This window comes from Podarcis bocagei (genome assembly GCF_964188305.1).
Source record: "Podarcis bocagei genome assembly, chromosome: 15".
NCBI lineage: Eukaryota > Metazoa > Chordata > Lepidosauria > Squamata > Lacertidae > Podarcis > Podarcis bocagei.
In genome coordinates, this window is record NC_138141.1 from 40,969,502 (window position 1) to 40,994,366 (window position 24,865).

The 24,865-nt window shown below is 44.3% G+C and overlaps 1 protein-coding gene across 7 annotated transcripts in view; it reads left to right on the top strand.

The window, feature by feature from the left end:
* BCAS3 (BCAS3 microtubule associated cell migration factor) overlaps positions 1-24,865 on the top strand; it is a 470,437-nt gene that overhangs the window by 45,235 nt on the left and 400,337 nt on the right. For all 7 annotated transcript variants that reach the window (XM_081172929.1, XM_081172926.1, XM_081172924.1 and 4 more), the window contains 2 exons: positions 14,576-14,683; positions 16,551-16,627. In XM_081172929.1, the coding sequence (XP_081029055.1) occupies positions 14,576-14,683; positions 16,551-16,627 (185 nt within the window). The remainder of the gene's footprint in view (positions 1-14,575; positions 14,684-16,550; positions 16,628-24,865) is intronic.

Sequence of the window (24,865 nt, forward strand, 5' to 3'; positions counted from 1 at the left end):
CAGGCAAAAACACTTGGGGTATGCATCAGAGCAAGCAAGGAGTGTGGCCTGTGGTGTGTTCTGGGGCAAAATAGACTGGCCCAGAAGGTCACATTTGGCCCCCAGGCCTGAGATTTCCCATCCTTCGGTTGGGCTGAGAGATTGAGATTGGGGTTACCTATGGAGCTTCATAGCTAAATGGGGATTTGAACCTGTGGCTTCCCCCATCCTCCTCCAATGTCTTAGCTCAGGATGGAACCTTCTGTGGCCCTCCAGATGTTGTTGGGCTGCAACTTCCACCATCCCTGAACACTGGCTCCATGCTGGAGCTGATGGGAACTCGAGTCCCAACAACATTTGGAGCACCCATGCTGGCTACATCTTTATTTAAGGGATAAAGGTAAGGGTTTGAGCTAGTGGATGCTGCCCTGCATACTTTGGAGGAGACTGGGATGCAAAGGTAATAGAAGTTGTTTATATGTATATCAGAATAAGGGAGCTTTTAATGTGAAATAAGGATCAATTAAAATAATTCACCTGAATTGCAAATCTCAAATTTGGGGGGGTTTGGTTTGGGGGCTTCATCTTCCTCCTTATAGACATCTGCAGGGATTATCCCCTTCAGACATTAGGTATGGTGTGTTCTGGGACTGTGGGGTCTTGTGGGCAGAAGATCTTGGCTTGTGTGTATAATTAAATAGTTGCTTTCAGAGGTTCTGGAGGCCAAACCTACACCTATATGAATCTCTTTCATCCCCCCCCCCCGCCCATACCACATTCCTTGCCACAAAAGCAAGTTCCCGCAATAGTTATTTTCCTCCTCTAAGGCAATAGTTTTCAAACGGGGGGTTCCTGGACTCTGTGGATTTCCTTGGAAGCTTAGCTGGGGAATCCTCCGAACTGCAGATCAGTCATGGTGCACAGTCTTCGTGAATTGCAGGGGTTGGACTTCATGACCCTTGGGATCCCTTGCAACTCTACAATTCTATGATTCTGTTAGCTTACCACTGCCCATCTTCCTTTGAGATTTATAGCACTATGGGTATGTAGGGCTTGTGACTTTGATACATGCCTGGTCAGAACCCCATGTGGAAACAAAGCCTTGTGATACGCACCAGAAACTTCTACAAATACACAAGGATTCCTCTGCAAGCAAGTTAGTTTGGAAAAGATTCCCTAGAGGCAGAAAGTTTTAACACCTCTGATTTAAGGTGTTGAGACACTTACTTTTTTCTTATTCTTGCTACAAGTTAAAAGTAAATATTAGTATTTTTAACTGCCATTTTCTTATCTTGGCTGAAACACACACCCACACCCACACACCCACCCACACCCACACATCTTTGTATTGCTATTGCTCAGCAAGAATTTATATTAACCTTCCTGGTCTTCTGCATATATTTCTCAAATGTTCCTGACCAGAAATAATGGTATTTAATATATGCTGAAGTCCAGCAGAAGAAACATTTAAAAAACTGATTTATAGTTCTCGGGTCTTGGCAGCCTATACAAGAGCCGCGCCAGCTGGGTCTCTTAACGTCTTTTAAGTGGCGCTGCAGAATTGCTGCGTTTCGCCTCTTGCGTTTGCTGGGTAAAAGTTTGGCTGCCAATGGAAGTCTTTCGGGATGAGCTGGAGCCAGCTTTTAGTGGCTGCAAACTTTTAAGCAACCCCACAGCTTTCTGTTAAACTGTGTGGCGTGCAGTTGCCGCTCTTGATGTGCAGAATGCAGCCTTGTTTGTTTGGGGTTTGTTGTTTTGATCCTGTCTAGATTTAAAGTCTTTTTCTGTTATGGCAGTGAGCTTTTGTTTACAGGATGAATTGTAATCCTTTATCTGATTGGCTGGTTGTAGGTTACATTGTGCTGGGGTTTTGTTTATTTTTGCTTTTTTGCCCCTTAGGGGGTCTTTGTAGTGGGACTCATCTGGGTGTCCCATCCCATACTCAGCCACAAGCCCAACACTGATCATTCCCAGGAGACGTGAGCTCAACTCCCCCAGCCAGCTAAATGGCTCTCTTGAAGTGCATGTCTGCTCCTTCCGCATTCATGCTGGGGAGCCAGAACCTAGATGCCCCCTAGACTGGTGCTTTTTTGTGTGGTGGTGGGGAGGTTGTGTTCTGCAATATGTTACCGACTCAATAATAGCACATTATTGGCAGATTCGTATTGGACCGTCCTCACATCATTCCACTTGGTTAGTTGTTCTGAGATGCTTCCCCACTGTTACTGCATTATTCCTCTTTGGAGGATCACTCTTGATGCTACAACACAACAAAAGCAGGACAAAGTAAGCCTGAGCATTTGTGGCATGCAATGTTGCAGGATTTCAGCAGGAGGTTATGTCACATGCATGGGCTGGAAACAAAGCAATATGCCTGCCCAAAAACCTTTGCAGGTGCCAAAGATATTTAAAGGGAGACCTGGCGTTGCCACATTTTCTTTTTCACTTGAAAGGTCTGGCATAAGGAAAATTGTGCTGTAGTGTGTGTGTGTGTGGAAGGGGGCACTCAGCCTTTATTTGCTAGATTAAGCATTGCCTGCTCCCAACGGACCATCTGTATAATGTTGTAATTTCAAATACCCTTTCAGCTAATTTAGGGCTCAGGATGCAAAATTCAGCCTTTGAAATGGGGTTGGAGTGAGTGGGATATCATGGATTTAGGATGAAGCTTTCTGAGGGATATAGAAATTCATAAAACCAATAAAGGTTTTTGGGGGGCTTTTTTGGTCGGGTGGAATCCTTTAGTCCATATTAAAACAGACTCATTTATCCAAATATATTAAGTAATGCAAAAATGTGATGGGATTATTACAGCGGTGTCTGGTGACACGTGACTTGTCTCACTGTAGTGGAAAACGAGGCTCACACTAATTTTTTTCAGGTGAGGCAGGCCTTGGTTAAAATGCCAGCTTCTGCTGTGAGAGAAGATGCCACAGGTCACAGAAAGCAGCAGTTGTACATGTGAGTGTGTGTTTATAGCCAAAGGTGCCCTGCTCCAACCTAGAGTAATCCCATCTACTTGAGGGCAGATATTTCTTTTTAAGAGCCGTAGAAGAGCACTGCAGGTGGATCAGGCCAAAGGCCCACCTGTTCCAGCACCCTTTTCTCACTGGCAAACAAGATGCCCCCATGGGAAGCTCATAAACAGGACCTGAGCATAACAGCCATTCTCCCCATCTGCGGCTCCCAGCAACTAGTTTTCAGAGGCATATTGCTTCAAAAATGGCTAGTAGCCATTGACATCCTTCTCCTCCAAAAATATGTCTAAGCCTCTTTTAGAGTCATCAAAGTTGTTTTTTTCTATTCTGGGATGACTACAAAATAAATCTACTGATTTCTTCCCTCTCCTGTATCAGGCCTTCTGTCCCTTTCTGTCCATCTCTTTGCATACCTGGTGTTAAACCTGTTGAGTTTGCTTCTGTGGAGTGCATCTCACAGAAGAAAACATGTTCTGTTCTGTTATATCATGTTATCATGTTATTGTTATTTTTTGTTTGTTGATGAAAACGGGGACACGCTTTGTCTATTAGCTGTTACTCATCTTCATGGTTGTATTTTGGGGGATCTTGGTTAGAGTCCTGGAGATTCTACTGGGGACAAAAGAACAACAGCTGGCTTATGCTATTGTTTGTAATTTTATTATACTGAATGCATCATTGTATAAATTTATATTGGATTTTTGTTGTTACCTATTGTATTTTTTTTGCTTTGTATTGTAAGCTGCTTTGAATGTTCCTTTAGCTGAAAAACAGCATAGAAATATTAGCTCTAACCTAATCCAGTTTCAAGTTGCAATTTCAAGCTAATCTAATTTCACGATGACATGGTTCTTCAACCTTGGGTCCCCAGGAGTTGTTGAACTACAACCCATCTTAGTCAGTGATCAGGGATGAAGGAAGTTGTATTCCAACAAAACATGGGGACCTGAGGCTGGAAAACCTGGTCCTAGTAAATATAGTCTGTGTTCTGAATGCATGGATCCAGTTTTCTGAATGCTTCTTGCAGTTAGATTAGATGCATCCCATTTCCCACAATGGCCCAGTAGATGACTCTGGACAGCCCAGAAATACAGTATGAAAGCTAGATAGAGCCTTCTTCCATGTTTCTCCCCAGCATCTAGTACTCAGACGTATACTGCCTCTGAAGTTGGAGGCTCTCTGTTGTTATTGTGGCTAAATAAGTTGTTCAGATGTTTCCAAGGGCCGCCAAATACCTTGGAAGAGCAGGAGCCAAACAAAGTGCTGTCTTCACCTGGAATCTGTCTGAAAGCAGCTCCCCTCCCTACACACTGCTTGGCCCTACAGTCAATCCATGTGTCCCCTCTCCCCGTCTTGTGCTCCATCAGCATCTTCTCCACAGACATCTTGCACTGCAGCTGCTTATCCTCAGCTGAGATCAGCAGAGCAAAATACCTGCTCCCTTAATCCAAAGCAGATTCAAATGTGTGATGGGGCAACACTCCTCCCACCATCCAATACTCTCACATGTGGATTTTCTTGTACTGTGCTGGGCTAGTGATGGCCATTCCATATCAGTGACCCTTATTGTAAGTCAACGTTATCCTTCACAGTTTTTGACTATTACATGAAAAAAAAACCCCAGCTTCTTAGACTCTTGTAGTAACTCTTGGGCAGTGTGTGTGTGTGTGTTTTCCAAATTTCAGTTTCCTAGCTGGTATGGAAGTATTCTGTAACCGTTTTTGGGCGTATCATGTTTCATACATTTCAAGTACAGGATGTCTTTGGATTACACATGTCCCAAATGTCAAAGCTTCCTACCCTGCAATTTCGATATTATGGATGATGTTGGATTTATGGTTCTGACTCTGAACGAACTGTATTTATGGTACGTTTGCCATATGAACCAAACTCCTTATTCAGAAACACCCATCCCCACCCAAACCTGAGGCTTAAAAGTTGAAAAATCCTTTGGTGTTGAGTTGTACAAGAATATATATATCTCCTAAACTTCTCTCTAGCTCGTGGTAGTGATTTATTTTTTTAACAGTATAATCCTATACATGTCTACTCAAAAGTAAGTTCAGTGAGGCTTGCTGCCAGGTGGCATAGGATTGTAGCCACAGTCTCTTTAAAATGCAGCAGCTGCTGCTTGATATTACAGTGGTGCCTCGCAAGACGAAATTAATCCATTCCGCGAGTCTCTTCGTCTAGCGGTTTTTTCGTCTTGCGAAGCAACCCTATTAGCGGATTAGCGCTATTAGCGGTTTAGCGGCTATTAAAGGCTTAGCGGCTATTAAAGGCTTAGCGGATTAGCGGCTAAAAGGCTATTAGCGGCTTAGCGGCTTAGAAAAAGGGGGGGAGCGGAAAAAAATCGGAACACTCGCAAGACGTTTTCGTCTTGCAAAGCAAGCCCATAGGGAAAATCGTCTTGCGAAGCAGCTCAAAAATGGAAAACCCTTTCGTCTAGCGGGTTTTCCGTCTTGCGAGGCATTCGTCTTGCGGGGCACCACTGTATTTTGCTGTTTTGATTATTTTAAGATGCCCAGCAATCTTTGGATGAAGGGTGGTATAAAAATCTAAGTTAAAAAACAAAACAAAACTTCGGTCAAACTTGAACTGGATTAAACTAACTAGTTTGACTCTTTGTTCCAAAATAAAACTAGTTTCGCACCAAGATGTGAACAACCACCACCACTACCACAACTCCTCCATTTTTCTTCATATCACGGTTTTATTGGTCTTTTACAATATTTTCATTGTTAACATTGCATTGGGATATTTCATGAGAATGATTCATAAATGAAGTAAAGACATCAATTACGTATATGGATCAGAAGAGAAAACATGTATTTTGAAATAATTTTAAATTTGAATAAGTAATTGAGAGAATGATGTATTAGGAAGCAGTCTGGAACCCAATAACTAGCATGGAAATATAATTGTGGGGTGGAGAGAGTTGCAATGGCAAGCTATTTTACTTACAAATTGCTTCCCTCAAACCAATTGCTCCAAGCTGCATACGTGACAATAAAAAATACACACTATAATAAAAAAAACATGTTAACTGGTTATTCCTTCCCCCCCCCCCAAAAAATGTTGAAGAATTACTGACTAATCTAGAAGGCTGCAATTGGGTTAGGCATTCACTAGTAAGAACATGGTTCATAGGAATTGCGCTCATATTAACCAGGAGCCATCAGGCATTGCTCCCTGTTGGCTGTATGGATGTCAGAGAATTCCAGTGGCAATAGGAACAGAAATTGCTGATTTTCATGCATTTGTCATATGTCCAGAATGGAATTAAATCCAGCAAATATTAATGGCATTCGCTGTTGTTATTATCAGTCCACGAATGATGCATAATTGGCATATGCCCTCCCCACCATTCGCATTGTGTTTCCTTTGCACTGAAATGAATAGGGTGGAATAATGTAATTTATGTAATTAATTACATTTTCCACAGCGGACAGCGAGTTGAATAATGTAGGAAAGGCAACAGTGCTGCCTGGAAAAATACAGAGTGGAACGGAAAATGTTGCCTTTTCATCCCTATTTGGCTGCTTATCATTTTGCTACTGTGATTTCTCTTTCCTCCTGCTGTCCCATCACCACCATCATCTTCTGTTGCTGCTGCCCTTGACAGAAGCATCTCTTGGGTTTATAGAGCTGCTATTTGCAGACAGCTCCTCTCCCTCCACATCTGTTTTACAATCATTCCCTCCACCCTTTTCGTTCTCTTGTGTTGAGCTACAAAGCTATCGAGCAAAAGTTTGGAAGAAGTCACTATCTTTTGTTGCTTTGTGGGTGACTCTCTTTGAAAACCAGGAAAGCTCCTACTTTGAGGCCAGTATTGGTTCTCAATGACTTGTTTTTCTTCGAACCTGGATTGGGTGCTTCTTGCATTGCAGGGGGTTCGACTAGATGACCCTTGGGTCCCTTCCAACTCTATGAATCTATGATTCTTTGTGCCCATTTGACCCTCTCTCTTCAGAGCACGCTCCTTCATTCCCACGATTCTGTGATTCAACCTTCCTGGTTCAACCAGTGTGGTGTAGTGGTTAAGAGCGGTAGTCACGTAATCTGGGGAACCGGGTTCGCGTCTCCGCTCCTCCACATGCAGCTGCTGGGTGACCTTGGGCTAGTCACACTTCTGTGAAGTCTCTCAACCCCACTCACCTCACAGAGTGTTTGTTGTGGGGGAGGAAGGGAAAGGAGAATGTTAGCCGCTTTGAGACCCCTGAAGGGGAGTGAAAGGCGGGATATCAAATCCAAACTCTTCTTCTTCTTCTTCTTCCTTCTCTAAGCTCAGCTGTCATCTCTTAATATCATAAGCTTGTGTCTGTGGATTCCACTGAAAATAACAAAAAAAGCAGTACTAATTGTTTGAGCCCACAACTGCTTTTATATATGGAGCAAGTTAAAAGTCTGGTTTAGCTGTACCTTGGTTTGTTTCTTTTAAAATTAAAAGCAGGCTGGGGTTTTGTGAAAGACTTTGATATATTTGTCTTTTGATGTTGCTAATTTTTCTATCTTCTGAGGTTGTTTTTCACTCAAAGGACGAAAGATGTGGGGTGTTAGCTGAACAGAACTGTGGTTTGTGCTTATTTGAATAACCAAAGTTGTTGCAGAGCTCACCAGCCAGGGCTTACAAACTTCTTAAATCTCAGGATGTGTATTTTTCTTCTCTTGCATGTTGGAGTACAATCATACAACTGTAGAGTTTGGAGTTTCTACTGGATTTTCGGGTTGTATGTGCATGCAGTAAATAAAAGGTTCCATTGTGGTGCTGGCAGACTCTGGATACCTCCCTTGGGGATAATGCTTTTGTTATGGAGCATAAAGTACACCCACAGTGGAGTGCCCCACTATGTATACCTCTGGGGATCTGACCCAAAAGCGTCTGAGTCGCCTGTGAGTCTCAGTTTTGTTTTGGTAGGTCATGACCAACATCTAAAGCCCAATCACCTAGAACAGTCATCTTCAATGTTTTCAGACCTGGGGCCCACCTTTAGCCCAAACTTGCATCTGGGCACCAATTTTTAACTTTTTTTTAAAGTTGGTGAGAATGATTCATATTTCTTACCTATCCTTCGCTTTAAGGTCATGGCGTAGGTTACAACAATGTAGAATCAGTTAGAATGATTTACAGTCAGAAGAAGGGTGGAGGATGGACATATCTCTCACATGACACAATGCCAGATATTTGTATGATAGCAGTCCTGTTCTTGCAACCCAACCTGCTGCTGTTGTTGTTTAGTCGTTTAGTCGTGTCCTACCCTTTGTGACCCCATGGACCAGAGCACGCCAGGCCCTCCTGTCTTTCACTGCCTCCCGCAGTTTGGTCAAACTCATGTTTGTATCTTCGAGAACACTGTCCAACCATCTCGTCCTCTGTCATCCCCTTCTCCTTGTGCCCTCAATCTTTCCCAGCATCAGGGTCTTTTCCAGGGAGTCTTCTCTTCTCACGAGGTGGCCAAAGTATTGGAGCCTCAGCTTCACGATCTGTCCTTCCAGTGAGCACTCAGGGCTGATTTCCTTAAGAATGGATAGGTTTGATCTTCTTGTAGTCCATGGGACTCTCAAGAGTCTCCTCCAGCACCATAATTCAAAAGCATCAATTCTTCGGCAATCAGCCTTCTTTATGGTCCAGCTAGGTCCCAAACTGATCATCAGTATACTAGCAGGTCCCAAACTGAAGATCAGTGACCTAGAGGCCCTAGAGAAACTTCAACATAGAACTAACTATTGATATAGCACCCCCCCGCCCATGTACGCTATTTCTTTTTTTCTTTTTCATTTAAAAACCCAAACTCTTCACTCTTTATGTGGTCAGGGGAAGCAGCTACATAATACTAATGACATACAGCTCTGGGGTGGCAATACTGAGGAAGAATTCTTAGTGATTAATGGAGAAAATCTAAATTTCTCTCACAGGACATTTTAGATTACTAATAATCAGGCCTTCTGTCTGTCAGTAATACTTCTAGGATACTTTCAGAGGGCGCTTTCACACTTTAAAAAATCACCCTAGGAGTATAAGAAGGGTCTGTGGGCTTCAATGCCAGATGCTGAGTCCTGTACCAACTGATCTCCTACCCAATTATTATTGCACTATTAGTATTATTACTACCCTGAGCATTTCCAAGCACATCTTGGATCCATGCTTTCCTGCCGTTATGGTGGGGGCAGAGATGGGCAGCTGTCTCAGAGTCCCAGATTGCTGTGTAGCCATATGATTTGCTGTCTGGCTGGTGGAGACCAGCCAGGTTCAAATATTACAGTTGATTGAATAAAATATGCAGCGGGCTTGCTGTATGATTAAGATGGTGTTCGGTCTTCCTGCACAACATGTCAAGCTTTTCAAAAAAACCCCAACCCTCTTCTTAATTTGGACTGTATGTATTCCAGAGCAAATGCCAGGCCTCACTCAGTGGAGGAACATAGGAAGTTGTCTTACAGTTGAGACAGACCATTGGTCCTTCAAGCTTAGGATTGTTTTCACTATCAGCCAGTGGCTCTCCAGGATCTCAAACTGAGTTCTCTCCCAGCACCCCCTAGAGATGCTAGGGATTGAACCTGGGACCTTGTGCATGTAGAGTAGATGCTCTAGCACTGAGCCTGCTCAGACTCTTTGGCTGGGTCAGCTGTCCTCTGGCCTTCCCTTCACCTCTACCCCAAGCTGGGTGGCTTGCAAGGAGAGCCCAGGACACTCTTCTCAGCTGAGGAGAGAAGTGGAGAAATCCCTCCTGCCTGCAGTGTCTGGATCAGCCTTTGTCAACACGGTGTCCTCTTGATGTTGTTGGAGTCCAGCTCCTAAGAGCCATGACCAGCATGGCCTATGGTGAAGGATGATGGGAGTTGTAGTCCAACAACACGCAGAGGGCATTGGGCTGGGGAAGGTGGAGTCTGGGTCAGCTGATACTTGCCATCGCCAAGACACACAATCTCCAGCACCCAGCTGAAGCTGCTGCCTGAAATGGTTTGCAGCTAGTGCAAACTGCAGTTTTATACAACCTTCTAAAAAAACAATCTTATGAGTTGAGGCTCTGTCCTTGTGGCTCTGTGGAGGATGTACCACATTGTTTATTATATTGCCAATCTTCTTTGTGATGTGAAGTAAATCTCTGGACTTACCTCTTGATCTGAGTTACCAGCTGACCTGAGCTGCAATTAACTGACTTAGAGCAACTCTTTTAGCCGTGGGAAGGTTTGCTTTTTGGACCCTCGAGCCAAAGTTTTACTTGCTCATAATATGATATAAATAAGATTTTATCGCGAATGTTACTTTTTTGCAATCAGGATTCTTTCTCTTCTTTTGTAACCTATGGCTTTAAAACATTAAAGACCACTTGGTTCATTGACTGCTGAAACAGGGCAGGGTGGGAAGCAAATAGTAATGCTATCAGGACAAAGGAGCCAATCATAAGGTAGCCAACATAATGCTCTTTTTAGATGAATGTTGAGCTCCAGCTCCCATCATCCCTGACCATTGTCCACGCTGGCTGGGGCTGTTGGGGGTTGTAGTCCAGCAACATTTGGAAGACACCGTGTTGCCTGCCTCTGGGATAAATTAATGTAGGGGACTGGGGAAACCCAGTGCAGCGCTACCAGTTTTAGAGGCAGTCTTGTGTTCTTTGTGAAGTGGAGCTGTGCCTGGAAAGAAGCAGGGAAATGTAAGTGCATTTGATTTGGTTGTATCCCCTTCAGGGTAAGGTGCATTTTAAATTTCATTCCTGAGACCTGCTGTTAGGCAATCTGGGGCAAAGAATTACCATGTCTTTTCCAAATTACTATTGCTTCCTCCTCCAAGTGAAAGGATTAGGTTTAGTAGCACATGTCTTAAGATTGGGAGCACCTTTTTCTGATTTTGAAAAATAAGTGTTTCCATACCTCCTGCAATTTGTGGTAGGTTTAAAGGAGTTCTGCTGTTTTGTGTCTCAGTGATATATGCACACACTTTGGGGAAATGTCACTTTAAAAAAATACCTTGGTGTGTTTTTCTGGACAAATCCGATAAATATTATGAAAGGTATCTTGTGTTGTTGAGCATCTGCTTTGCATGCAAAAGGTTCCAGGTCCAATCCTTGACATCTCCATGTAGGGCTGGGAGAAACTCCCATCTGAAACCAAAAGAGAGAGACTGCCACTCAGTGCAGATAGACAGTACTAAGCTAAATGGATCAGTGGTCTGACTGCTTCCTATGTTCCTTAATTCGAAGGAGGGGTTAGTGGAACACAGTGTTTCCCTGACCTACAGCCATTTTGTTAGCCCCCAGCCAGCCAGCTTAAAAAACCCTCAGCAGTTAAAGCTAGTGGCAATCACAGTCCATTATGGTGGCAAAGTCCACACAATTTATTTGTGGAACTCACAGCCACAAGATGATGTGATGGATCGGCCACTTAGCTTATTAAAAAAGATTAGTATAAGGCAGCTCCCTATGGGTTGTATCCAACTGAAAGAAAATGGGCATGTGTCTTCATTAATTTCAGGGGGTCTGCTCTAAGTAAAGCTGTGTTTGTTACAATCCTTTGTTCCTATACACACATGGAAAACATATCTACCACTGGGATACCTAGCCTTTCAGCTCTTCTCCCAAAGATGTTTGCAGTGTGCAGGGAGTTGTTTGTTTGTTTGTTTGTTTGTTTGTTTGTTTAAAGACTTTAATATATGTATGGGATTTTGTTTGTTTAATGATTTTAATGCAGACTTCCTCAACCTTGGCCCTCTAGATGTTTTTGGCCTACAACTCCCATGATCCCTAGCTAGCAGGACCAGTGGTCAGGGATGATGGGAATTGTAGTCTCAACACATGTGGAGGGCCGAGGTTGAGGAAGCCTGCTTTAATGTATGGGAGCTCAGTCATGAGCCCCCTTACATACTCCTGCAGGTTAACAGAAGAACTTAAGAAGAGCCTGCTGGATCAGGCCAATGGCCCATCTAGTCCAGCCTCCTGTTCCCATAACGGCCAACCAGATGTCTGTCGGAAACCGGCAAGCAGGACCCAGCCTCAAGAGCATTCGTCCCTCTTGCGGTTTCCAGCAGTTGTTGTTCAGAAGCATTACTGCCTCCAACCTTGGAGGCAGAACACAGCCATGATGGCTACTAGCAACCAGTCACCCTCTCTTCCTCCATGAATATGCCCAATCCTCTTTTAAAGCCAGCCATAGGGATGGCCACCACTGCCTCCTGTGGGAGGGAAGTTGAAGTATTACCACCCATGCAATCAGCCTCATATCCCTTTTGGGTGCACCCGTAAGCAGTAGAAAACACCTTTTTTGTAATATTTCCTCCCTCTGTTTTAAAATCTGTGTTCTCCTGTTTGTGTGTGTTACACAGCCGACCCTTTTGCGCAGCTTCCTAGAAACAACCAACCTTTCAGTGCACTCTCTTGAGGAGGCGGGGAGGAGAAGGGGGAGAGGAAGGAAAAGGTGTCGCGGGAGTGAAACTGCCAGATCAAAGCCGCTCCTTGGCCTGCAAAATGGCGCCTGCCACTCTCCCTTTCTCCTCTTCCATCCCGGCCTACCCTTTTTCTGTTGAAAGAAAGCTGGCGGCGGCTGCTTCTCTTTTGAATGAACAGCTGGAGAGCCTTATTTATATTAAAATGATAAAAGAGGCACGTGCCGCATATGGATTTTTTGTTGTTGTTGTTAAAACAAACAAGGAGCCTGTTGAAACGACCATGGGCTCTTTGTACTGGGGTTGACATCGGCAGCTGTGCGGTTCAGCTGCTTGTCCGTAAGTCCCATTCCGGCGACGTGTGTGTTTCGCAGTGAAATCTCAAAGTTCTTGGCCACCCAGTATCCTCCTGAGTTGTCCATGTGTCAAAACACGGGGGCTGAAAGCTAGACATTACAGAGATCGCTTGGATTGGAGGTGGGGCGGGGGCAGAGAAATGCTGCCAAAAGTAGTAGTTCTCTCCTCTCCCCGGTCTCCTCTTCTCCCTTTCCCAGTAACTTTATAGCAGATGATGTCATCCCGTTGTAAGTTTCCCCCCTCCGCTTCATTGGCTGCTTTCGTTGGCATGGGCGGGGATGTTCACACAGCAGGATGACATCACACTGTGCAGTTTTAGCTTACCTGATAGGAGAGGGGGAAGACGCACTGGGCCACTGACGTCAGGGCCACCTTGTGACCATCATAATCAGTGGTGCGGTTAGGTAACTTTAGACCCTGGACTGAATGGTCTTCTGTAATGAGAGCCCTTTTACTGGTTAAGTGCATTCATTGACTGGTAATGTGTATTTGCTTCAAAATATGATCAACTGGTCCTCTTGCATGTGGGCCCACTCCTGCTCACTCTGCCAAGCACTGCAGGGCCCCTGGTCTCTGCCCTAAGCCCCCACCCTGATGTGGGCCCTGTAGTTCATATTGTGCAGTTTCAGCCCAAATCTCCAGAAGCCATGTCTTGGTGTCATGTTGGTTTCATATGTGCACATGTCTTACCATGTTTGCTGCATTGTTTTTGTAAGCCAGCTTGCAAACTTCATAATGATAATACTATATTTTTCAAAACACATAAAACTATGCAGCTTGAATAGTTATAGTTTCTCTTACTTTTCTTAATTTAGTCTGCATTTTTAATCCTTTCTAACAAAAATAATGTAATTGATGCAAACTTTGTTAGTATGGGGAGCTGCAGGAAGCTATGGGGAAGCACTGAACTGCTGTTGGGCTGCAAATCTGATCTCTCGCCCATCCCCCAAATCTGGCGTCTGAGCCACTGTATGTGCCCTATTATTACAGTGGTACCTCTGGTTACAGACGCTGCAGGTTAGAGACGCTGCAGGTTACAGACTCCACTAACCCAGAAATAGTACCTCGGGTTAAGAACTTTGCTTCAGGATGAGAACAGAAATCGTGCTCCGGCGGCGCAGCGGCAGCAGGAGGCCCCATTAGCTAAAGTGGTGCTTCAGGTTAAGAACAGTTTCAGGTTAAGAACGGACCTCCGGAACGAATTAAGTTCTTAACCCGAGGTACCACTGTATTATTATTATTATTGGTAGCATTCTGCAGATTGCTACATTCAGTCATTTTTCTGCTCTTCTGGGGAATCATATCATTCTGACTGTTATATATTCAAATGCATTTTGTTTGTTTATTTTATTTTCCTAGATTTATGTACTGCTTAATCAATAAATAAATCTCGTAAGTGGTTTACATAAAATGGCATGAAATGCTCTTTTAAGAATAACAATAGAAGCAGACTTTGAAACAGTAAACATAATAAAATTATCAAAATCTAGATAAAACCAACAGTTGAAAAACCAAAACAAATGTACATAATAAAATGACATGTTTGGGTAGCCTTGTCTAAGCAAAAATGTTTTTAGCAAGTGTCAGAAATTATATAGAGAAGGGGCCTACCCAATATCAATTGGCAGGGAGTTCTAGAGCATAGGCGCTGCCACACTAAATGATCCATTTCTCGCAAATGTGGAAAGAACAGTACATGGTACTTGTCAAAGTGCTAGTTCCGCAGGTTGGAGCTGCTGAGCAGCCACACATGGGCCAAGCGATCCTTCAGATAAACTGCTTGGAAGTTGCTGTGGGCTTTGTATCCTAATCATAACGCCTTGAATTTGCTAGCTGGCCTAAATATGCTAGCCAACCCTGTGTTTTTTCTGATGTCTTTCAGCACCAGCCCTCCTTACTGTTGCGTGGACCTCCATTCTTTGCGAACTGGTGAAATGGTAAAATCCATACAGTTCAAAACGCCCATTTATGACCTGCACTGCAACAAAAGGTAAGCCCTTTTATCTTTGGATACTTTGCTCCATCCAGCCCCCAACCCACTTTGCCATTTATATTTCATTTTGCTGTCCATCATTGCCTTCCATGGGAGCAGCTTGGACCAAATGCAGGCTTTTAAGTTGCACATCTGAGCCATGGGTCAGAGGCAGGCCAACAGAGGCAGGCCATGGGGGGAGGCAGGCCAACAAAGACTCCCCCAAAGATCTCAGTGATCGGGCAGGGTTATAAGGGATGAGGCAGTCCTTAAGGTATCCTAGACCCAAGTTGTTAAGGCCCTTGTAAATCAACACAAGTTCCTTAAATTTCGCCCAGTAACATATGGGCAGCCGGTGCAAGCTTTTAATCACCTGAGTTATGTGCTGCTGCAGCCAGTAGCCTCACTGCAGGATTTTGCACCAGCTGGAGCTGATTCCATGTGTGGTGTCTACTACAGAGATCTAAAATGGCTTCCCAGCTGCTGTCCCCTTGAAATTTTTGTTTTGTGGTCATCGTCCTTGTGCTTCATGTCCTGATAATCATTTTAAGTGATTCATTACATAAACCCTATCCCACCCCCCTCCTCTTAATTCCATTGTATGGAGGGTGTGGGGAGGGGAACGGGGGACACACAAAACACTTTCAGCAAATACGGCACGGCTGTTACGCCCGGCAGATTTGCAATAAAAACCAGCAATGTGATTATTTTTGAGGATGAAACACTTTTTAGATTAATATGCTGTGTGGTAGTGATGGATTTTCATTTTGAGTCACCGGGGGAAAAGGATGCTTTTAAAAAAATAAATGTAAATTGCAGCAGGCATAACATTGGTTTTATTAAAGAGGTACAGACCCTCTTGTGTTTTTCTGGCATCTCACAGGTGGAAAAGGCACACACTACATTTGCAGTTCCTGCATTCTCACACCCAGGATTGCTACCTGAGGTTTCTCTCTCTCTCTCTCTCTCTCTCTCTCTCTCTCTCTCTCTCTCTCTCACACACACACACACACACACACACACACACAAACACCATCCCAAATAACTCAATCTGGTATTGGCCACAGAATTCAGCTTCTGTTCCTGCAATGCCTGCTCCCTAAAATATGTTAGCAGCTTCATAACCAGCATTGCTCAGGAATTCTAAGAAACCAACAAACAAAAAATTGAGGTAGTCATTCCTTCAAGTCAGTGCAGTTTTGAAAGGTTCAGTCTGCCATTTGAAGCAAAATGGCACCCACCTTTATATCCAAATATAGACAAAAACTTGCTCCTTGATCTCAGGAACCATCGTACAAAATTTGGTTATGGCGTCTTAAGAGGGGTTCAGATGCATAGAGAACAGACAAATTTCAATAATAGTGATTATCATAATTATAGTGACACACAGATACCGCTTTACAAACACAGTGCATTTCGCTGGAAATGGCTCGTTAGGCAAGTATTCATGTAATAAGTCAATGATTTCCATTGATTCCTATGTGAAATTTTCTGATTGTTTCCAACCATGGAATTTTGATGCCAGCATGGGGGAAGGGGAGATGGGAAAACCTAGAGAAAATGCTCTCTGATTTGTCCAATCACTCCATCTTCCTCCCTCAACCAATCAGCAAAAGTCAAACAAGGAAGTAAAAATTGCTTTCTGTTCAGATATTTGAACCTGTGGTTATATTTTGAAGTTTGGATAATGATTCTTTGTGTTCGGATAAGTGAATTTTTGCATAGTGAGCATTTGTAAAGCGGGACTAGTATGTATTATTATTATTATTATTATTATTATTATTATTATTATTATTATACCCTATAGAAACCAGAATGTCTAAATCCCACCATTTCAGTTTTTAGTATCTTGATATTTCATTGTTGCTTTGTTTTTCGCTCCCAGGATCCTTGTTGTCGTCTTACAGGAGAAAATTGCTGCCTTTGACAGCTGTACCTTCACCAAAAAGTTCTTTGTCACAAGTAAGCATCCTGTTGAGCTCTGTTTCCCCCCTCTTCTTCCTGAATGGTTGTGGTCGAATCAAACCCAACTTGATCAGACTTGCTACCTGGCTTAGGTGACCTCCTTAAAAACAGAGTACTGTTTGCATGGTGGCCAAATCTGGGAGCTATTGTCGATCTGTTGGGGACCCAATACTTGTAAAACCAAGGGGCATGACAATGGGATTTGTCCTGCACAAGCCCCTTTGAAAGGTATAAAATGGAGGTGACCTCCCCCCATGATGCTGGACTCAAATTCCCATCGGCCTCAGGTGGCATGAAGGGCCACAGGTTCATCATTCCTGGTAGGAGAGTTTTGCGAGAGAGGTGTGCTCTTACACAGTGCCAAACCATCCCCATTGGATTATTCCTGTTTGCTTTTTCTGGCACCCAACCTGTTGACAATCCTCATCCTACTGCTGTAGGAATTAAAACGTGTGTTCAAAGTGTTGCTCCCAGATTTCTTCTGGTTTGAAATGGTTTTTTAATGGGATAATAGTTGCTTATTCAATGGGACGTGTGCAAAAGGGATGCCATTAAGGAAGTGCACAATCTTTCCCCTAGTATTTCAGACCACATATGGTATATTCCAAATATCGGGCTAGAGATACCTTTTTCAAGGTTTGTAAAACATGGATGTTTAGAGAATGTTTGCTTCCATATAATCGCTTTGTTTGATGATCCAGAAATGACAACTTTTTACAGGTAAGCTTGGTTACCCCCGGCAGCAGGAACTTACTGATCAGAAATACACCAGCGTTACTTAGTTGGCACTTCTGTTAACTTGCCTTGGTTGTAGATGGTTGGGAGTTGCTATTTCAGATTGTTTCCTGTTTTATACTGACTTGGCATTATTGGTCTATTCTTGTTTTTAAAAGCATTTTCTACTGCAAGGCAAAAAGGTTGTGCCAGGGCACACTGTTTTTTTTAATTTTATTTATTAGTTCAATAAATTTCTGTTCCACTCTTCATCATAAATAACCCCAGGGCAGTTTACACATATAAAATGCATTCCTAAAATTATAAAATATGATATAACAGTTGTGGGGAACCTTTGGCCTACCAGATGTGGCCGAACTACAACTTCCATCATTCCTGGCCATTGACCATGCTTGCTGGTGCTGATGGGAGTTGTAGTTCAGCAGCATCTGGAGGGCCAAAGGTTCCCCTGCATGGGCTATATAGCAAATGAAGACCAGTACTAAAATCCATACCAAGCAACAGCAGAAAGCAGTTATATTTGACCAGCATTCATTATCTACCTTCAAGTGCCTTGGGGAAGAAAGATGTTTTCAACTGGTGGAGAAAGATATACAATGTACACACTTGTCATATTTCTAATGGGAGGGAATTCTATACCTGGTGTGCCACCACAGAAAAGGCCCACAGTTAATGACTGATGTACCACAGAAATGCTGGCAGGACCCCTAGAAGGGTCTCTTTTGCAGATTTTAGGGCCCAGCCAGATTGATATAGGGAGAGGCACTTCTCTGAGTACTTAGGTGCAAAGTTGTTCAGGTTTATTATATAACAACAGCATGAATAGAGCTCAGTCACATGCATATTACAAGTGCAACTCTTGTAAAATTGACATTATATGGTTGCAAAAAGTATGTGCCAGCTTCCTTGAACTGTCTTCAAGGATGGCCCCCTCCCAGCTTATTACAGCAATAAAAATAGAAGGTTATTAGAGAATGAGTTATTCTGGCCAAACCATCTCGGTCCAGGAATGGCTATAGCTGGCAAACCATAGCTGGAGAAAAACGTAATGCATATCACAGATGCCACATGTACTGGATCTAGTACAGGCATGGGCCAACTCAGCCCTCCAGGTGTTTTGGGACTACAACTCCCACCATCCCTAGCTAACAGGACCAGTGGTCAGGAATGATAGGAGTTGTAGTCCCAAAACATCTGGAGGGCTGAGTTTGCCTATGCCTGATCTAGTAGCTTCCCCTCCCCAACTACAAACCTCCTTTAAAAGGGAGGTCATCCATATTAGGAGCAGATCATCTTCCTGAATCCTGGGCATGTGAACTGCACCTCCTCAGGATTCCATCTCAGTTGGTTGACTCTCATCCAGCCCATTGCTGCCTCCAGTCCAGCAGCAGCAGCAGCAGCACGGCCTCCCCTGATTCTGCTGACAAGGAGAAATAGATCTGGTTGTCATCCACACATTGATGACAGTATGCTCCAAATCCCTGGATGACCTCACCCAGTGGATGATAAAGAGCATGGGGAATAAGATGAAACCGTGGCGGACTCCACTGCACAGGTGTCAGGTGGTTGAGAACTATTGTGTCATCAGAGGGGCTACAGCATCCCATGTTGCTTCTAAATCCATCAGAGCAGGAATCTGCAGTGCTGATTTCCCCACCACCTCTACCCTCAGCTGCAGTGACATCATTCTAAAGCAGAAAGCAATGACACATTGGGATTCTTTGATGCTGCCCACACCACAACTGATGGTTGAAACCCCCCTCCCAACAATATTTATTTTAGTGCAGACTGTAATAGCCTTGTAAACAAGCCTACACATGTTCTAAGCCTGTAGATTTTTACTAGCCTGCTAAGGGGTTAGTGGCCTACAACTCTGGGCTGACCGTGGAATAGGATAAGGCCCCCTCTTCTGCAGCCAGCATAGAAATGCAAGCAATTAGTCTCTAAGCAGACTAGTAAAATAATTTGTATTCTGCCAAGGGGGCTGTCAGAAGGACAGATGGATTGCTGTGTCCATAGGCGGACCTTGGACATGAGGCAAGGTGAGGTGAATGCCTTGGGTGGCAGGATCCACAAGAGCAGCAGATCCTGTCTCCAAGGAATGTATTGTCTGCTGCAACACTCTCCTTGGAGGCTACATCTGCTTCCTCCTTGGTAGCTCCACCACAATTCTACCTCTAGACAAATAGGAGGCACCGCTGGTCTCCTCCCACCCCTAAGGAGAAAATGGCAAGGGCTGCGCTTTGGGGTCTCCTGGGTTCTTCAACCACCTTCAACCGTTGGGTAAGGATGACTTGATTCCAAGCCTGTGTTCCCAGTGTAGAACTTCACTCCCTGCTTTTTTACTTGCCAATGAGAGGCAACATTTTGTGGGTTCGCCTCAGGTGCCAAAACGTCTTGGGCTGGCCCTAGCTCTGTGCACCCTTAGCCAGCTTGCTGCATTTCTATGCTCCATTTCCAGACAGCACAGAAATCAAGCGGACTGGTTAGGGAGACAGAAATCAGCCCTGCTCACTTGCCTGCCTGGAATTCTGTGTCACCTATGATGTTCACATGAGTTGGTTCTAGAGATGGGGGAGAAATTAGATTCAGCTGGCATTTATAGATGAGGTTCCCGGATTCGCAGTTTCTGAAGCAATCCACAAACCAAAGTGACAATCATACTTTGAAGTCCACACTTCTCTGAATTTTGTTGTGCTGTTCTCACGCCTAGTAATGAGTTCAAAAATAAATATACTAGGGAAAAGTGTGAGTAGAAATGCGTGTATTAGGGGAAATGTTGATGGGTTTTCATGAGGACTTAAAAAACAACAACACCTCGTGTTGAAATGTGCAGAACTGATGATTGGAAAAAAGATAAATTGGAATGGACAGATTTGCCTGTCCCTAGTTGGTTCTGTATTAACTAGACTGAAGCGTACCTCCAGTTCTGAAAGGGGAAAAGAACGAATGTGCACCAAGTTTGAGGAGGGTGCGCTGCTTCTTTTATTTATGCTTTGAGCCTCCTTGAGGACACCACTGGAAAAGTAGGCTACATGTTTGTAAATAAATAAATCCGTGCATGAATTAGCGTCCACATTTCCATGTCCCTGTCTCGTTCTGTTGGGAAACAACGGGCATCTGAAGGAGGAGAGGAACTGAGGTCCACCCTGACAGAAGTCCTAACTTCAGTTTGTGTAAGCAGAAATCTGTCTTTTGCCCCAGATGTTAAATGTAAACTTTTCTGACCTTTTGAAGAGGATGAACTAGGCTAGCCTTAATGTATATTTGTTTGCTTATCGTGGTCCCCTCCCTGCATGCTGAAACACAAGCTTACTTTAGAAGTAGGTTTGGTTGTCCTTAAAAGGAAAAATATAGCTAAATAAGCTTAGAATTTAATGGCAGGAGGGGGGGTGGAAATGCCTTGAATTTACTTAGTCTTTGCATTACATTGTTTTGCTCTTTGTGTGTGTGTTTAAAGCTTAAAACAGCTTCCCTTTCTTCAAAGTGGGGAAAAACAGCATTCGTGGAGTAATCTGAAAGTTACCAATAGGTGTCAGTTTCTCCCCACATCATGGCCTTGAGATAACCGAGGGATCCGCTTTCCCGTTTGCTGAAGCCAAAGCAGCAGGGAAACTAGCCTTGATTTCAAGGCATTACATGGTTCTTCCATGGCTGCTAATAACATTTTCTGAATTAAAGTGTGAAATCAGATCTGTATGGGGTACTTCCTTTCCTGCCCCCTCAGATTTTGTGGGGAAATAAAATCCCTTCCTGATTTTATTGCCTTACTTTCTTAGTCTTTTCCTCCACCCCCTGCCCCAAAGTAAGTTGTACATAATCAGATCTCTAAAAACTTCTGAACAGCGTAGAGTTTGAAAGGCCATCTATCTAGCCTTTAGGCATGGAGGCCCACCCACCCATTTACTAACTCACACCCCTGCCCCCTGGCAACACGATGGCTATATTTTATATCCAGTTTCGGAGACAGTGCGCTGCCGAATTCCAGTTGTGGGGATTGCAAACAAGAGGGTGTGGATGTGTTGATCTGTCAATTTTGCTTTCTCTCAGGTTTTTTGCCCCCCATTTCCCCAATCTTAACGTCAGCTTGCCATATTTTTGGCATCAGGTTGCAGTATAGCTCAGTCGGCAAAGACCAGGAGGCTCTTAACCTCAGGGCCATGGATTCAAGCCCCATGTTGGGCGAAAGATTCCTGCATTGCAGGGGGTTGGACTAGGCGATGCTCATGGCCCCTTCCAACTATGATTCTATTGTTTTCTCATGAAAATCCACCAGCATTTTAACTACTTACTTCTCCAAATACAGTCGTACCTTGGTTGTCAAATGCCTTGGTACTCGTACCTTTCGGCTCCTGATCGATCGAAACCCGGAAGTGAATGTTCCGGTTTTTGAATTTTTGGGGGGACCTGAACATCCAATTTGGGGGGGGGGGGTTCCGTGGCTTCTGATTGGCTGCAGGAGCTTCCTGCAGCCAATCAGAAGCCGTGCTTTGGTTTCCGAATGTTTTGGAAGTCGAACGGACTTCCGGAACGGATTCCGTTCAACTTCCAAGGTACGACTGTGTATACCCATTTTCTGTTTGCAGATTTGCCTCACGTGCAGATATTTGTTAAGCAGCATCCCTAATGTAATTCCTTTTATAAAATGTTATTTTCAACAGTAGATGCCAGTGTATGTACTCTTCCCCATAATCTAGCTCAGTGTTGTCTACACTGACTGGTAGCGGCTCTCCAGGGTTTCAGGCAGGGGTCTGCCTCGCAACACAACCTGGAGATGCGGGGATGGAACCTGGGACCATCTGCATGCAAGGCAGATGCTCTACCAATGAGCTACAGACCTTCTGTGTGTGTGTGTGTGTGTGTGTGTGTGTGTGTGCGCGCGCGCGCGCAAGTAGAACTTCCTGAACCTTTAGAAAGGAAAACTCTAGGGTGGGGGGTAACTGTAACCAAACTTGGATATGGGTGCCTCAAATTATAACGACTTTGTGACTAACTCTCCTTCAAAAGTTTCAGATTTTAGCATTAAACTTCCAGGTTTTAAAAACTTTTAAAAAAATGACATATATGCTTATGGTCTGAGCTGGAGGTTCCCCCCCCTTAAAACTTTTCTTTATTGTAGTTGAATCAGGAATTCTTAAGCCTGTTTAAAAAAACAACACAACCCTGAGAGCTCATTTGATTTTTGTAGTCTGTGTTCAAGGGGACCGATAGATGCTGACAGTTTGATGTGGTGGCAATGTGGCACAGTCACCAAGAATTGCTGTTGTTTGACCCGAAGAGCAGATTTCTGAAGTCTCCCACTTGCTTTAGCTATGGATTTCCACCATTGGGGTGGGGTGGAGAATAGAAGGGGCTCTATCCGTACGAGATGCTGAGCTGCAGTCTTGGCACACATCCAGACATTGACAAGGCTGTGGTACCACATCAAGCAACACTAACTCAGTGCTAGAGCAGCTGCTTTGTTTGCAGAAAGCCCCTAGTTCAATCCTTGGCATCTTCCAGGAGAGATGTCTTGTCTGAAACCCTGGAGAGCCCCTGCCAATCAGTGTAGACAACACTGAACTAGATGGACCAGTGGTCTGACTTGGTATAAGGCAGCTTTGTACAGTCCTTTGCTAGAGATGTTCCTACCTGGAGAAGTCAGGAACAGAATATTTTCCATGCAAAGTATTCCGTCTGCCACTGAGCTCTGGCCTTTCTTCTCAAAAGCTTCAAGTCCTTGTGATTCTGAATGAATGATTAATTAAAAGAGGGACATAGGCAGCTGAATAAAAGATAAAATAAAAGAGGAACGCAGAGTCAGACCATTGGTCCACATAACACAGGACTCTGGGGTTTCAAGCAGGGGACATTCCCAGCCCTACCAGGAGATGCTAGATATCGAATGTGGGACCTTCTGCACGCAAAGCATATGTTCTGCCCTTAAGGGGGGGGGTGTTACTAGATGGGGTGGCCACCTGACGAGACTTGATCCCGTGGCTTTAAGGCAAGAAGTCAATTGCCTTAACCCTCTCTGATTGCCTGTTGTTAATTTATGGTGCTCTTTGCCTATTCTTCCTCTGCCGCTTAATGGTCCTTTGAAGAACATCCCATTTCCCCCGCGGTGATTGGGATGGCTGGAGGAAGTGGGGAAGAGGCACAGGGACACATTTATCAAAAGTAAATAAACGGCTGTTTGGTGCATCAGTTTCCTGCTATGACAGCTCCGGCGCTTCTGCCAACTACTCATCCTAGAAGGGGGGGAGGGTGACTCTTCTCCCCCCGGAAGAGACCAGGCGATTGGGACATGGTGATACGGCAGCAGTGGCTCTGTGTCCAACAGCCAGTGCCAGCCCCACTTTCCCCCGACTCTTGTCAACCTCACATTGATGATGTGCTCTTAGTCTCCGGGGAGGAAGACGATGGCTGAAGCCATTATCTGGCACCAAGTTTCTATTGATGCGATACATCTGAGTCCCCAAAGAGGCTCTTTTCTTAGAGAATTTAGTCAGTCTGCTTACTGTGTTCTATATTTTTTTTAAAAAAACTTGATGATTCTGCTCTTGATATGTCAAGATTGTGCAGTCCCATGGTTTATTAATGCAAGACTGGTGCCGGACTTTTGTGTGTGGCCGTTAGCAAGACCCCGCTATGAGTCTCTCCCCCCCTCAAATGTCCTACGCCAAAGATGTCTCAAGAATTCATGCTGCTCACACTGAGAACCACTGTTTTGAATTGAACACCTTACCTTGAATTGTGCCTATTGCCATCATAGAAGCATAGGGAGCTTTCTTATGCCTAACTAGGTCAGTACTGCCTCCTCTGACTGGCAGCAGATCTCCCAGGGGGCATTCCTAGCTCTATCTGAGGAGGCCAGGGATTGAAGCTGAGACTTAAGCATGCAAAGCAGATGCCCCACCACTGAGCTACTGTCTGTGGCCTGAAAACAAAGTAAGAGTCTAGTCCTCATGACTTTAAATATAGGGCTGACTTAAGAACATTAGAAGCTGCCTTATAAAGAGTCGCACCCATGGTCCATCTAGCTCAGTATTCTCTGCATGGATTGGCAGCAACTCTCCAGGGTTTCAGATGGAGAGCCCTCCCAGCCCTACGTGGAGGTGCTGGGGATTGAACCTGAGACCTTGTACGAGGAAAGCCACTGAGCTACAACCCTTCTCTGTAAACCCCCAAGGCTCAGGTATAGCATGCTCTTTTATGGAGCCAGCATCCTTCAGTAGCTGAGCAGTTGCATGTGAACACTGTTTTTTTGGATGCCTCCCTGAAAGGAAGACAGAGCGCTTCTGCTGGCTGGCCTGCTCGGAATTAAAAACCTTACCAGAGACGGAATAGTTTGCCTTTTAAAGTTTGGCCCGTCTTGCAGGGGTGAATGTTGTTGCAGCTTCCCGGTGCAGCTGTCTTTGATTAGGAAACCACTTTAAACTCCACTTGCCCTGTTCGTTTTGAGTTTTGAAAGGCTTTGTCACAGGCAGCCAGGCGGTTGGAGCATGTCTACACGCTGAG